The sequence below is a fragment of the Gadus morhua genome, chromosome 19 (genome assembly GCF_902167405.1).
Source record: "Gadus morhua chromosome 19, gadMor3.0, whole genome shotgun sequence".
Lineage (NCBI taxonomy): Eukaryota > Metazoa > Chordata > Actinopteri > Gadiformes > Gadidae > Gadus > Gadus morhua.
Window position 1 is genome coordinate 10,543,030 of NC_044066.1, and position 15,000 is coordinate 10,558,029.

Below are 15,000 nucleotides of genomic sequence, written 5' to 3' on the forward strand. Positions count from 1 at the left end.
TAAAGAAGCCTTTCCTCCGAGTTAAGGTTAATGTCCGGTCTCTCTCTGCTCCCTCCAGGCCTACTTTCGCCAGGGGGTTGCTCTGCAGTACCTGGGTCGCCATGCCGACGCACTGGCTGCGTTCGCCTCCGGCCTCGCCCAGGACCCCAAGAGCCTGCAGCTGCTGGTGGGCATGGTGGAGGCAGCCATGAAGTCACCGCTCAGAGGTGCTGTCGGTCTCTCTGTCTGTCTCTCTGTCTGTACATCTGTCTGTACATCTGTGTCCGACTGTCTCACATGTACCACTGTCTGTATGTGTGTGTGTGTGTTTGTGTGTGTGTGTGTGTGTGTGTGTGTGTGTGTGTGTGTGTGCGCGTGTGTGTGTGTGTGTGTGTGTGTGTGTGTGTGTGCGTGTGCGTGTGTGTGTGTGCCTGTCTGCCGAGGAAGGCTGCTTTCTGTTTGTTCGTCTGTCTGTCAGACTCAGAGGTATCAAAGATGAGGTGTCTTGTATGTCTCCAGTATGTCTGGCTGAGAGAAATGCTTCACGTCTCTCTGTCTTAGAGGTAGGCTGCTTTCTGTCTATGCATCTAACTGGCTATGCACCTGCTAATCTGGTGGTGTCTGTCTGTTTGTCTGTCTATGTGTCCGTCTGGTATGTCTGGGATCCTTTTTTTCTGTCCGCCCATTTGTCGGCACGTCAGTCTGACTATCCTGTAGACTCTGTCTGTCTGTCTGTCTGTCTGTCTGTCTGTCTGTCTGTCTGTCTGTCTGTCTGTCTGTCTGTCTGTCTGTCTGTCTGTCTGTCCTCATGCCTATCCATCTGACTGCCTGACTTTCAACACCTGGTGGTTACACTCAAATCGAATTACGCCAGAGAAACGGGGATGAAAGTATAAAGTGAAACATCAAAATGAAAGGTCCATCCAACCCATTTGATATTAAAGTGACTGAGGAGCACCAGGGATGAAGCCATTGCGCAGAGTTGACCATCTGTAGAGATACTTCACTATTGGAGCTGATCAGGTCCATAGCGCAGAATACCATCTGTTAAAAGGCAAGTTTCACTGTTACTGTTTAGTGTCAGGACACACACACAAGCAAACACGAACACTACCACAGACACGCGCGCGCACCTTGCCGTGTGGTTATTTAAGACCAGAGGATATGCGGTTCTTTCTTCGGGTGTAATAATCTGTTACATGTAGCGGCTCACACCTCTCCGATAGCGTACGCACAAGCTGCTAACCGGTTCTCCCAGGTGCTAGAGCTTCTGCCACTACTGTGGGCTGCATCTTTGACTGAAAGTGGGAGATGCTACGCCGCTAGGCTATGCTGGTCTTACCTGCGTTCCGTAGTTTGGTAGTTATCTTGGTTACTTAGTATTGTTTCTATAGTTGTGAAATGCATTGATATTCTCTTTTATTCTCTTATGTGAGTGTGTCCATCTCTGTGAGTATGTTTGTGTGTGTGTGTGTGTGTGTGTGTGACCATCTGTGTGTGTGTGCATCTTTGTGTGCGCGTGTGTTTGTGTACATATGAACGCTTGTTTGCATATATGTGCGTCCATCTGTGTATTTAGGTTTGTGTGCACATGCTTAGTATTTGTGCATCTCTGTATACGTGTGTGTTTGTGTGTGTGTGTGTGTGTGTGTGTGTGTGTGTGTGTGTGTGTGTATGTGTGTGTGTGTGTGTGTGTGTGTGTGTGTGTGTGTGTGTGTGTGTGTGTGTGTGTGTGTGTGTGTGTGTGTGCGTGAGTGTGTGCGTGCGCACGTACGAAATGGGTCCATCTGTACGTGTTTGTGTACATCTAATGCATGTGTGGCGATCCCGTTCTCCTGTGTATCCTTTGTGTATCCACGCTTCCCTCACGCCTCATCTCCCTGTCCTCCCTCCCTCCTCCTCCAGACTCCATCGAGCCCACCTACCAGAAGCTCCAGAAGATGAAGCTGGACAAGAGCCCCTTCGTGGTGGTGTCGGTGATCGGCCAGGAGCTGGTGAGCCACGGCTCCTATGGGGCCTCCGTGGTGGTGCTGGAGGCGGGCCTGAAGATAGGCACCTGCTCCTTGAAGCTGCGCGGGTCCGTGTTCTCCGCCCTCAGCTCCGCCTACTGGTCGCTCGGCAACAGCGAGAAGAGCGTGGCCTACATGCAGCAGGACCTGGAGGTGGCCAAGACTCTGGGTGGGTCTGAGTGTGGTTGAACTACCATCAGGGTCTGGGCGGGTCTCAGTGTGGTCTCACTAACATGAGGGTCTGGAGAGTCTGGAGCTAACGCTACACAGTTCATTCAAAGATGTTTCATAGTTGGACAATACAAATATCAAATAACTAATCGTGGGGCAGGATAATATCGTAGAACCTGGAAGGAACTGGGTTTGATTTCCATGTGTCCAAAGTCTACCGTAGGCATCCTAACCAATCTCTGTCTGCTCCTCAAAGAAAAGCACCTGAATTTGAAATGCACAGTGTGTTTGTGTGATTGGGTATTAATGTGTCTGTGTGTGTCTGTGTGTGTGTGGGGGGGGGTTCCATGTCCACAGGTGACCAGTGTGGTGAGTGTCGGGTTCATGGGAACCTCGGCTCGGCTTTCTACTCCAAAGGGAACTACCGGGAGGCCCTGACCAATCACAGGAACCAGCTGGTGCTCGCCATGAGACTCAAGGACAGAGAGGTGTGTGTGTGTGTGTGTGTGTGTGTGTGTGTGTGTGTGTGTGTTTGTGTGTGTGTGTGTGTGTGTGTGTGTGTGTGTGTGTGTGTGTGTGTGTGTGTGTGTGTGTGTGTGTGTGTGTGTGTGTGTTTGTGTTGTGTGTGCACATCCTAACATGTATGTGTGCCACTGCCAGCCTGTGTGTGTCGATGTGAAAAATGATTGATCTTCGTGAGCAAGCAAGCATGTCAACCATCTTCAGCAATGAATCAATATCCCCTCAATATGTGCTCATTCAGTTGTCTCCTCACACACGGTATTGAAACAAAGACATGTGGAGATGGGGATTTATAATACACATATATTGTGATGGGCAGAGATGGCCAGTACACAAACAAATAACTGCAGCCAGGAATCTTTCAGCTAGCTTCTAGCTCTTCTGCTCCCAACAAACACACCACAATCTCCCATATTCCTGACAGACTGTCAGGCTTGGTTATGCAACGGTTAAATCCATAAACACCAAATGTATAAAATGTAATTACATTTAGTCATTCATTTTAGCAGGCGCCTTTATGCAAAGCCACTTCCAAGTGAAGGCTGAGAACCATCAAAGCATACAATCGTTAATTGGAGCAACTACATATTTATTAAGTCCTCTACGAGACAGATGACTAAGATTCAGTGCAGATCATGTGTCCCCATTTTAATTGCAATCAATGTTCACATTTATCACAAACAAAATTGGTACATGCCGCAGCCATAATTTGTAGGGCTCAGGCAGAAGAGACAAATATGTAGTTCCTCTAACGGCCTCTAGGTGGGTCATGGTAGAGACAAGTGCCTCTTACTACTTCTAGGTGGGTCACGGTAGAGACTAGTATGTCGTTCTTATAATGCCCTCCAGGATGTTTAAGGTAGAGACTAGTATGTAGTTCCTCTTACGATGTACAGGTGGTCAACGTTAGAGCCTAGGCTGTAGTTCCTCTAACGGCCTCTAGCTGGTTCACAGTAGAGACTTGTAAGTATTTGTAAGGCAGGTTGACCCACCAGCACCATTCTAAATCAACTGGAAAAATGTGATTTCCTTCTAGTAATACAAACAAATATGTTTTTTCTTCGTTTGGTTTGGAACACTTTGCTAGCCCATGTTTTATATATTTAGCATACTATTTCTTCATATTTTATATTTTGTGAGGTCCTGGTGGACTTGTATTTGGATAAAAAGTGAATAAATATTGGCGTAGAATAAGAGATGAATATGAATGAGTTTTGACCCTAGACTTGCTTGCCGCAGCTATTCAAGTCTCGCCCTCAATATTCCAAACATGGATCGTTTTCCGCTGCTAGTGGCAAAAACAGCGGCAAAAAAAGACACTCTGTCGAAGACCAGACTTCACGCTCAAAAGCGCTGCGTGTAAATCAATGGCTGACGTCAAGGAATCCACGTCTATATTATCTCACAGTCAATATGCAAACAATATTTAGCGTGCGTTACACATTGTGTACACATTGTTAAAAAGTACCACCCCAGTGTAATTGAACATACTGCCATTAAAGGAGAAGCTCAGCGTAATCCTAAACCACAGCGACGCTAGTACTCCTGTCTAGCAGACACAGACGTTTGAGGAGGGGGGGAATATGACCGGTGAGGACAGGTTCTGCTTAGCGAAGCAACAAGACGGCTCCACGTTACAGAACCGGAGGAGAATGTAGGCCAACGAGTTTTATAGTTATGAATACGTTTTTAATCCTTTTACAGGAATCTGCTATTCTAGAAGGATGTATAAAACCATTTTTTCAAACCTGATATTTAATGTAAGCAGCATAGTCAGTTATATTAAATGTGTGGGGCGGAGGGTAGAGGCCGTACTATATAGGCTCCGTCCTGATCAGAGAGACCCGGGTTCGATTCCTGCCCATGGTCATTTGCTGCAAGTCCTCCCCTCTATCCCATACCTTCCTCTCTATCTCACTCTATAATAAAGCATAAAAATGCAAAAACAAATCTTTAGAATTATATTAAACGTGTGTGTGTGTGTGTGTGTGTGTGTTTGAGCACATTTTGTTGTGTGTGTGTGTACATTGCTGTTGGTTTGTGTGTGGTGCCTATCCACCAAAGGGACTGCACTGACCTCCAAACGTCTCCCCGTCCCCGTCCCCCCGTGCCCAGGCTGCGTCCGGGGCCCTCAGCAGCCTGGGCCACGTGTACACCTCCATAGGGGACTACCCCAACGCCCTGGCCAGCCACAAGCAGTGCGTGCTGCTGGCCCGGCAGAGCCAGTGCCAGCTCTCCGAGGCTCGGCAGCTGGGGAACGTGGGGGCCGTGTACACCGCGCTGGGGGACTTCGCCAACGCCCTGAAGTGCCACGAGCAGCATCTGGAGGTTGCCAAGGTAACGTCAACTGTTAGGGCGGCGTTCCTCGAATGGGGGGGGGGGGGGGGGGGGGGGGGTACGTGCGCCCCTAGGGGTACTTGGAAGGATTTCCCGGGAGTCCTTGGAAATGTAAAGAAATGTGTTGAATCTGAATAGCACCCTAGCTTAACATCTTGCCAAAGGACTATAGTCGAACATTAGCTTGCTGGCTAACACTGGCTTATTTAGAGAAATGTAGATTAATGTGCATCATCCTTTGAATAGATAAATGAAATGAAACATAGAATGTCATCATATGTTTGGTTGATTTTTCTAGGTCTTCGCACCACCCATTTAATATGTTTACTCAAATTTTTTTTATAATCATTTGTTATAAATCAGTTGCCACGGTAACATACATCATACAGAATCTGGATGTTGCAATGGTAACACATCATTAACAGCCTTCAAATGACTCATGGTAACATAGAGTAAAAACTATCATCCACTATCCGTGTAGCACCAGTTTATACCAGTTTAATAGAAGCCGTTTTGAAAATCAACCTCTTCTGACATCACAAGTGGGCGTGTCCACCTAGATGTGTGCGGGATAGATCAGTCTACCAGCCTACCCAGTGGACTCTAGCAAATATTGCTCATCCATCCGTCATACATCTAGGTGGAAACGCCCACTTGTGATGTCAGAAGAGGCAGATTTTCAAAACACGGCTAATCACAGTAACACCTGATAGTATAATATGGGACCTTTAACGTATTGTTAACAGCAATGATGATGAGGTCTTGGTACCGTAGAGTAGAAGACCAACCATTTCTGCTTTACGTTGTCTGTTTTTCAAGTATATTTTATATGGAACTATATGCTGCTGTCTTGGCCAGGACTCCTTTGTAAAAGAGATTCTGAATCTCAATGGGATTATTTCCTGGTAAAATAAAGGTCAAATAAAAAACAATAATCCATCATCCATGCAGCAGCAGTTTATACCGGTGGTGTATTAAGGGCGATGTATTCCTATTAAGACCTGCTTGACGATCCTCCCCTCTGGGCGACAGACCCTGGGGAACCGACGGGAGGAGGCCCGGGCGTACAGCAACCTGGGCAGCGCCTACCACTCCCAGAGGGACTTCGACAAGGCCGTGTCCTACCACACCCGGGTCCTGGAGCTGGCACGGGAGCTGGAGGAGAGGGCCTTCGAGATGAGGGCCTACGCGGGGCTGGGCCACGCTGCTCGCTGCATGCAGGTCGGGGTCACTCTTTCATAAAGGGTCATTTCAAAAGTCATCCACTTGTGATGTAACAACTGGAATGCTAGAGCTCTGTCTTGCCACTTGTGACATCACAAGTGGAATGACACCTTTATGGTGACATTCTAGCACTCTAGTATTCCAGGTGTTACGGTCCAGGAGTAGTGTTGCCTGATTTGGCCAGATTTCCCGCCCAAACTGGCAAAACTGTTGCCAGATTTGGCGGGAAATCTTTGGACAGGATTATGCTAACTGGAAATAATATAATGCTGGCAGATGACTCTGAGACTCTTGCATCATACATCTGGGTGGCCATTCCCAAAGATAAATTCAAGGATAATGAACTCTAACATCCCAGTCTGGCAACACTGTCCAGTAGTGAGGTGACTCTGAGGAGTTGATCTGTTGCATCATACATCTGGGTGGTCTTTCTCAAAGATAAATTCAAGGATAATGCTGGCAGATCACATTGGCAGCTGGCGTTCTCTGCCATGCTTTCTACGGCTGAGAATGGCTTACAGTTTCCGATGCTAATATTTGTGATCGGGTGATTAGTCAAGATGGCAAGCAGTTTTAGTTTATTGCCATTTGGGACATCACAAGTGGGACAGTCCACCAAGATGTATGATGCAACAGATCAATTCTTCAAAATACACCCACTTGTGACGTACCTACTGGTATGCTAGAGTTCTGTTTTTCCACCTGTGACATCACAAAGGTGGAGAGGGAGAACACAAGGTGGTCTCCCTCTCTTCACCTTTGTGAGGTCACACTGTCCAGTAGCAAGGTGAATCTGAAGAGTTGATCGGTTGCATCATACATCTGGGTGGACTTTCCCCACTTGTGATTTCCCAAATGGCTACACACTAAGATTGCCAATCACAAATATAAGCATTGGCAATTGTAAGAAATTCTCCGCATTCCAAACACGGCAGAGAAGACTAGGTGCCAACGCGATCTGCCAGCATTATCCGTGAAATTCCAGTTAGCATGATCCTCACCAAACATGGTGGGCAATGCCATCATCCAGCCCTCTCCTGTTGATTCGTTCAAAACAAAGCCAACTGGAGATTGTGTATTGATATGCATGACGGGTGTTGAATACGAGTATTGTGTGTGTGTGTGTGTGTGTGTGTGTGTGTGTGTGTGTGTGTGTGTGTGTGTGTGTGTGTGTGTGTGTGCGTGCGTGCGTGTTTCTCCAGGACTTGGCGAGGGCGGGGGGGTACCATCAGAACCAGCTGGACATCGCACAGGAGCTGGAAGACAGACCGGCCCAGGGGCGGGCCTCGTCCAACCTGGGTAAACCTACCTCTTCATCATCATCATCATCATCATTATCATCATCATCGTCGCTTGTCATTTCACTTGGTGTTGCCAAACCTGTGTTCCGGTTGCAGACATTGATACTTCGGTGTGCGTCGTGTGCGTCTGTGTTTGTGTGTGCAGGTGCGTGTCCGTGTGTATGTGTTTCTGTACAAATGCAAGTTCAAGTCTCTATTTCTCAGACGACACAGAGTAAGACTGGGCAGTGAAATCTAATGACAAATCACCGGCAACAACATAAATACTAAAAGATCTGCTAGAAATATGCTAAGGTAAAAATAAACTATGTATAAAGATCAATATACTTGTTCATCAAACACTATGCACCACCAATATAATACAATCCTGTGTCGACTATTGACGTCCACAAAGGATGCTGGGTAATGACCCCAGGTGGACTGAAAAGCCCTTATTTAAAGCTTTGCATTGATCAGTGTTGACCAGCCAGAAAGGAGGTTTCTCTGTCTCTGTCATCAGAGCTGTCAGCAGACCATCCCCTTGTTTCCATGGCTACGCCATAGAAGTGATGGGTTTACCCGGTTAAACGGGGCGCGGCCCGGTTAATGCTGCAATGAGGTTTATTGTCCACAAACGATAAACTCTACATGAAGGACTCTTGGGAGAATGAGCAGTTCTACCTGATAGTAGCACTACCAGTTCTGCCGAAATACATATTTAATATTCATATTTTTTTGGTTCAACAGTAAAGCTCATGTTTATGGGTTAAAGTCCATTGGACATCCAGGGACCACTAAGTCGTCGATGCTAGCAGGCTTAATCTTTCAACCGCTGATAATGATCAACTTTGCTAAGCTAGGTTTTTTCTCTCTTTCACACAATCCAACAACTTCATGCTCATAACGTCCATACATTGAATTAAGCAAATGATCGGTTCATTTGTTTTTATTTAATGTGTCAGGAAGGATATGGAAATAAGGGCAGATATATAAGTGCCATTCCAGGTTTGCTTTACAACGTGCCAGGTGGCATTGTGTTGTACTCAGGTCAAATCCCAGTGTTTGGGATCTCCCCTTTCCTCCTGCGCCTGGCCTAGTGTAGCCCAGGAGCCAGGGACCGCTGCTGGTCACATGACTGCAGTAGTCTCTCTCTCCAGCCATTAAAAATGCATGTTTTATTAGCAAGGCTTTTGTTTCTGCGACCACAGTGATATCTGAGTCTGTGAACCCGACCCCACTGCTGAGTCGACTGCTCACCGCCACTCTGTGTGTGTGTGTGTGTGTGTGTGTGTGTATGTGTGTGTGTGTGTGTGTGTGTGTGTGTGTGTGTGTGTGTGTGTGTGTGTGTGTGTGTGTGTGTGTGTGTGTGTGTGTGTGTGTGTGTGTGTGTGTGTGCGTGCGTGTGTGTGTGCCGGTGGGTCAGATGTTTTTGCCACTAACCGTAAGCCCAGCCAACCCTGCAGGCCTCACTATAATCCTCTTAGCTCTTTTGAATACATTTTGGTCACAACTAGTGAATATACAACATTTGGCTGTATAATTTAAATATTTTAAAAAACAAATGTTGCACAATTCTGTGGTTCAACACCAGTTTCTCCCCTTCCATGTCCAAAGCTGTCTCGGGCAGTTCAGATACAAAATGGTGGAAGATAGTAATTTAGGCAGCTCCACGTTAGTTCCTCCCCTGTTGTTCTTTGATCTGTTCTTCCTGCTCCAACTGTCTTCTGTACTTTCCCTCACATTGAGCTCGACCGGCCCTAGAAACGGTTATTTATAACAATGAGAACACACCGGGGCGCTGGGAGATCATCACATGATGTAGAACCTCGCCGAGTCAGACGGCGAACAGGGACTGTGGCAGGTGGTGTGTCTCTGAATGTGGCGGCGGGCTCGTCTCCGTCGCGCTCAATAAACAAAACCTACATTTGAAAAACCAGGGCACCAGAATATCAGATTTGATTTAACCGTTGAAACGATCCCCAGAGTCTACAGCATGTCTATGTTGAGTATGGGGCTAGTCGGTTGATGGTTCATTACCCTGCCGCTCCAAAGACCCTGCCACAGGGGACGTTAAAGGCCCACTATGCAACTTCGGGCATGTCTTCGCTGTTTTCTTGGTTTTGGCACGCACATATCTCTACACAGCGCCCCCTAAAGCTTCGTAGTAGATATTTCACAACACTGTCGTAACAACTCGTTGACGTCCCTTCCCCATGCTCTTCTACGCGAGCCATGTGCATTTGTTTTCAAAGAAGCCGGCGAATGCGCGGAGCCATGTCCGAAATAGATGTTCATAAAGTGTAGGCAAGGTTATACATTTTTAAAATGGTGTATTTGCATTGCAATAAACATAAATCCATCATTTTTTATAGTTGACGGGGAGAATTTATACCCTAGGTTATAATTATTTTATCTTAGGTTGAACAGAACAATCAGTGTAAGAGGTTTGGCCAACATAATAATCGAAATAAACAAGAACCTGGATTCGGGGATTCAGTCTGTATCTGGGGGACGAGACAGCAAAAACACCCATGGTAACAAAGGTGTTTATATGGTTGCAACCAAGCAAGCTAGAAACAAACAGGGCTCACAACAAAACGGTCGAGAAAACAATTTTTACAGGGCTCAAAAAAATGGTTGAGCAAACACATGTGTACAGAGACTATCAGAATCAAGAATATTACGCAGACAAAGTTCACCCAAGGGTACTTTCTATTTCAAAAGCAACACGGCCGAGTCGGCGTCTGATTTGCAGTCTTCTTTTTCTTTCAGTTCACGCTATTCCTGAAAAGCTTGCCCAACGTTTACTCGTGTCTGGCCTCTCTGTCTCCCTTTTCTCTTCTTCTGTTCCTCCGACATTGGGTTTCTCTGTCTCTTTTTAGTCGGCTGATCTATGATGAATATAACAATCCATTAGTTACTTGTGTTTATATCGAGCCGGTTCCGTGTTTGTGGGTCTGTGCCGTAAAGCAATTCGTTACTGTAGTGACCATAGTAGTGACCCTTGCACAGAAGCATACGGCCGACATCTTTCTTTTTTCTGGGTGGAAATAGTAACATAGTTACGCCATTAAATGCGTTTATGGAAACATTTTTAGCGAGAAATGTGCATTTTACTTTCAGAATGTTCGCTCGGTGAATGTGAAGGATGTTTGGTTTTATAGTTATGACGAAGAGTGAACGCTCCGTTCACTTGCATGGACAGAGTCTTTGGCTGCTAAGCAACCTCAACGTCTTGGCGGACTATTTCTCTGCTGATCAACACTACGAATGCTGGAAACACACCAGACACACAATTTAACCCGATTATCGTTATTTATGAGTCCTTAGCCCAAGTGAAGGAGTTCAAGTACCTCGGGGTCTTGTTCGCGAGTGAGGGTACTATGGAGCGTGAGATTGGCCGGAGAATCAGAGCAGCGGGGGCGGTATTGCGTTCGCTTTACCGCACCGTTGTTACGAAAAGAGAAAAGCTCTCGATCTACCGGTCGATCTTCGTTCCTATCCTCACCTATGGTCATGAGGGTTGGGTGATGACCGAAAGGACGAGATCGCGGGTAAAAGCGGCCGAGATGAGTTTTCTCAGAAGGGTGGCTGGTGTCTCGGGATAGGGTGAGAAGCTCAGTAATCCGTGAGGAACTCGGATTAGAGCCGCTGCTCCTTTACTTAGAAAGGAGTCAGCTGAGGTGGTTCGGGCATCTGGCAAGGATGCCTACTGGGCGCCTCCCTTTGGAGGTGTTTCAGGCACGTCCATTGGGGAGGAGACCTCGGGGAAGACCCAGGACTAGGTGGAGAGATTATATCTCAACACTGGCCTGGGAACGCCTAGGGATCCCCCCGTCAGAGCTGGTCAATGTGGCCCGGGAAAGGGAAGTCTGGAGCCCCCTGCTTGAGCTGCTCCCCCTGCGACCCGACCCCGGATAAACGGATGAGATGAGATCGTTATTTATATCCGAGATTATTTAATCTAACCCGATCTAAACTCTATCATGCACCCAAACACGGCGGCGTTTGGGTTTCCTACCTCCGACAACAATTGCCTCGCAACTGGCTGTTTATATCTAGCCGGTGCCATGTTTGGGTGTGTGTCTGTGCCGTAAAGCATTTTCGAAACTACAATCTGACTACATTTTCGAGGATACTTCCGCTGCGTCACATCCGGATTGTGTCGGTCCGAACAGATCAAGTTGCATATGCGCTTTTTCACTGGAGAGGCGACATGGGTAAATGACACACCCACCAATCAACCCAGAAATGGATGCAGAACCATCAGCATAACTCTCAACCTGCATACTTAATGTAATTTTGGCTAAAAAAGTTGCATAGTGGGCCTTTAACGCAAACGTTTGGTTTGCGCGGTCAGAAATACGAAGGCTGAAGTGATTCGTTTTTATTTATTTCCACAACTTGCTTTCTTATCCAACTGTATACCCAGCATTTGCTACAAAAGCAGAACCGTGCAGAGTATAAAATAAGTAATAATATCTGCGAAAAAACCGGCTTCTTCTCACGTTCCTCCGCTGTCAAAACGCGTGTGGGATGAAAAAAACCTCATCTTTTATTATTCCTTCTTCGTCGTGTGATTTCCTCACCCTCTTAGCATCAAAGCTTATCTTTGCTCACCGGGTTGCGCCTTCCGCTGCTCTGCCCCCCTCCCAGGCATCATCCAGCAGATGAGGGGGAAGTATGACGCGGCGCTGGAGCTCCACAAGACCCACCTGGCCCTGGCCCAGGAGCTGGGGGACTACGCCGCCCAGGGCCGGGCCTACGGGAACATGGGCAACGCCTACAACGCCCTGGGCCACCACGACCAGGCGGTACGCTACCACCGGCAGGAGCTGCAGATCTCCCTGGAGGTGGGAGCGCGCGCACACACACACACACACACACACACACGCACAACCCCGCAGACACACATGTGCACATGGTGACAATGACAATGTGGTTGTGGGGCAGGTGAACGACCGTCCGTCCCAGGCCTCGACCCACGGTAACCTGGCCGTGGCCTACCAGGCCCTGGGGGCCCACGACCAGGCCCTCCAGCACTACCTGCACCACCTCTCCATCGCCAGGGACCTCGGCGACACCCAGAGTGAAGCCAGGGCTCTAGGTGGGGTTTCCCGCTGGTCTGGCTCTGTCTGTTTGTCCGTCTGTCCCTCCGTCTGACCTTAAGTCGGATGTTTGTCTCGTCTGTATATTTCTGTCTGTCTGTCTTTCTGTCTGACTGTATACCTATCTGACTGTGTTTATGTCAGTGGTTTGTCTGTCTGTCTTTTTATCTATATACATATATATCAACCTGTCTGTCTCTTTCTCCGTCTCTTCTGTCTATCCGTCTATCCGTCTTTTTTGATTCTATCAGTCAAATGAGGGGGTCTAGCAGACTTGTATGGGCTACCCCTTCCCTCACTGCTGTCTCCTACACAGACAGCGTTGGTTCTGACCCAAGTCTTATGCCCCCTCCTCTGTGTTTCCAGCTAACCTGGGGAACTTCCACAGCGGCCGAGGGGAGTATGCCCAGGCCCTGCCCTACTACCAGCAGTACCTGGCCCTGAGCCCCGGGCTGCAGGACCTGGAGACAGCCGGGAAGATCTTCCACAACCAGGGCTACGCTTACTACTGCCTCGGCCAGTATCGAGACGCCATCAGGTGATGGTTATTACCGTCTGAAATTCCTTGCCTTTTTTTTTCCTGACTCCTAAAGCCAATCTGCACTTCACAGTGTTTTAAATACTGCTTGGTTATATTTTTTATGGAAGCTTTTTATGGAAATATGTGTTATCAAATGCACAGTATAACACAGACATTGTGGCCAATGCAATTCTTAAAACAGATCATGGGGCGACTACATTATTTAGTATCTAGTAATTCTTGGTTGTCATAGTCTTATTTGCCATTCATAATTTAGAATGTGTTATTCATAATGAATCACCCATAATGCATAATTCATAATTTATGTAAAATTGATGTACAATTACAATTTAGGAATAGAACTATATTTTGATTTATAATTAATGACTTTATAATTTATAATTGTGATTCTTCAATCTACAATATCAAATGTAGAATATAAAATATTGAATTTAGAATACAGAATAAACTTTGTCCGTCCATGTCCCAGGTGTTATGAGCAGGACCTGGGCTTGGCAAAGGACCTCCAGGATAAACTGGCCCAGGCCAAGGCCTACTGCAACCTGGGCCTGGCCCACAAGGCCCTGGGGGAGTACAGCAAGGCGGAGGAGTGTCAGAGATACCTGCTGTCCCTGGCTCAAGCCCTGGACAACACCCAGGTACCCCAGGGGAAACGGAGCTCGTGTGGAAGAATGGATGGATGGAATGGAGCAATGCTTGAGTGATGTGTAGCCAAACAGAGAGAGACATGACCACTGCCAGGGTCTTATTCCAATTGGGTCTGCCCGTGCTCAGAGTGTATGCTCTTTTGTAACTGTACAGCCCTTTGGAAAATAGCGTCCACAAAGTGATGTACTTATAATCCATTTACATTTAGTCATTAGTCAGACTATTTTGTACAAGGCAATTTATAAATTAGGCTGAGAACAGTCAAAATTCAACTATCAGAAAAAAAGTTGCAATTCTATGCGTCCTACTTTCTTACAAATGTTATTAATTTAACCAATTTGAGCGTAAAGTTACAGTAGATTTCAAAGTGCTTTTTTATTTTAATTTTTAAATCAATTCACCACATGCCGCTGTGATATGAAGACGTTCAACAATTCACCAACACCTTTCTGCATCTGGCCAGGTGTTCACTAAGAGACCTTGGATGGTGATCAATACGTCTGTGTGTGTGTGTGTGTGTGTGTGTGTGTGTGTGTGTGTGTGTGTGTGTGTGTGTGTGTGTGTGTGTGTGTGTGTGTGTGTGTGTGTGTGTGTGTGTGTGTGTGTGTGTGTGTGTTTGTGTGCTTGCGTTTGTGTGTGCTTGTGTATGTGTGTGTGTGTGTGTGTGTGTGTCTGTCTGTATGTGTGTTTGCTTGTGTATGTGTGTGTGTCTGTGTGTGTGTGTGTGTGTGTGTGTGTGTGTGTGTGTGTGTGTGTGTGTGTGTGTGTGTGTGTGTGTGTGTGTGTGTGTCTGTCTGTGTGTGTGCATGCTTGTGTGTGTGTGCTTGTGTTTGTGTGTTTTTGTCTGTGTGTGTGCGTGAATGCATGCTTGTGTGTGTGTGTTTGGCAGGCGGCGTTCCGGGCGCTGGGGAACCTGGGGGATGTGTGTGTGTGTCGGGGAGATCTTCCGGCGGCTACGCGGTTCTACCAGCAGCAGCTCAAGCTGGCCCAGAAGCACAAGAACCAGAAGATGGAGGCAGATGCTTATTCAGCACTTGGCTCGTCCCACAGGTAGACCAGGAGAGAGATGTGTCTGTTTGCTGTTTAATAACTGTTGTGTGTACAGCTCAAGTGGTTTTATTTGGGCATCGGTTGTGTCCACTTTAATACCCATATAAAGCCTGTTGTGGGCACCGCTGCCA

At 47.1% G+C, this 15,000-nt stretch overlaps 1 protein-coding gene across 1 annotated transcript in view; it reads left to right on the top strand.

The window, feature by feature from the left end:
* ttc28 (tetratricopeptide repeat domain 28) overlaps positions 1–15,000 on the top strand; it is a 51,055-nt gene that overhangs the window by 20,266 nt on the left and 15,789 nt on the right. Inside the window, exons 3-13 of the mRNA XM_030342191.1 lie at positions 59–206; positions 1,885–2,157; positions 2,517–2,647; positions 4,797–5,018; positions 6,051–6,239; positions 7,445–7,541; positions 12,179–12,375; positions 12,476–12,629; positions 12,997–13,168; positions 13,641–13,809; positions 14,709–14,869. Coding sequence (XP_030198051.1) covers positions 59–206; positions 1,885–2,157; positions 2,517–2,647; positions 4,797–5,018; positions 6,051–6,239; positions 7,445–7,541; positions 12,179–12,375; positions 12,476–12,629; positions 12,997–13,168; positions 13,641–13,809; positions 14,709–14,869 — 1,913 coding nt within the window. The remainder of the gene's footprint in view (positions 1–58; positions 207–1,884; positions 2,158–2,516; positions 2,648–4,796; positions 5,019–6,050; positions 6,240–7,444; positions 7,542–12,178; positions 12,376–12,475; positions 12,630–12,996; positions 13,169–13,640; positions 13,810–14,708; positions 14,870–15,000) is intronic.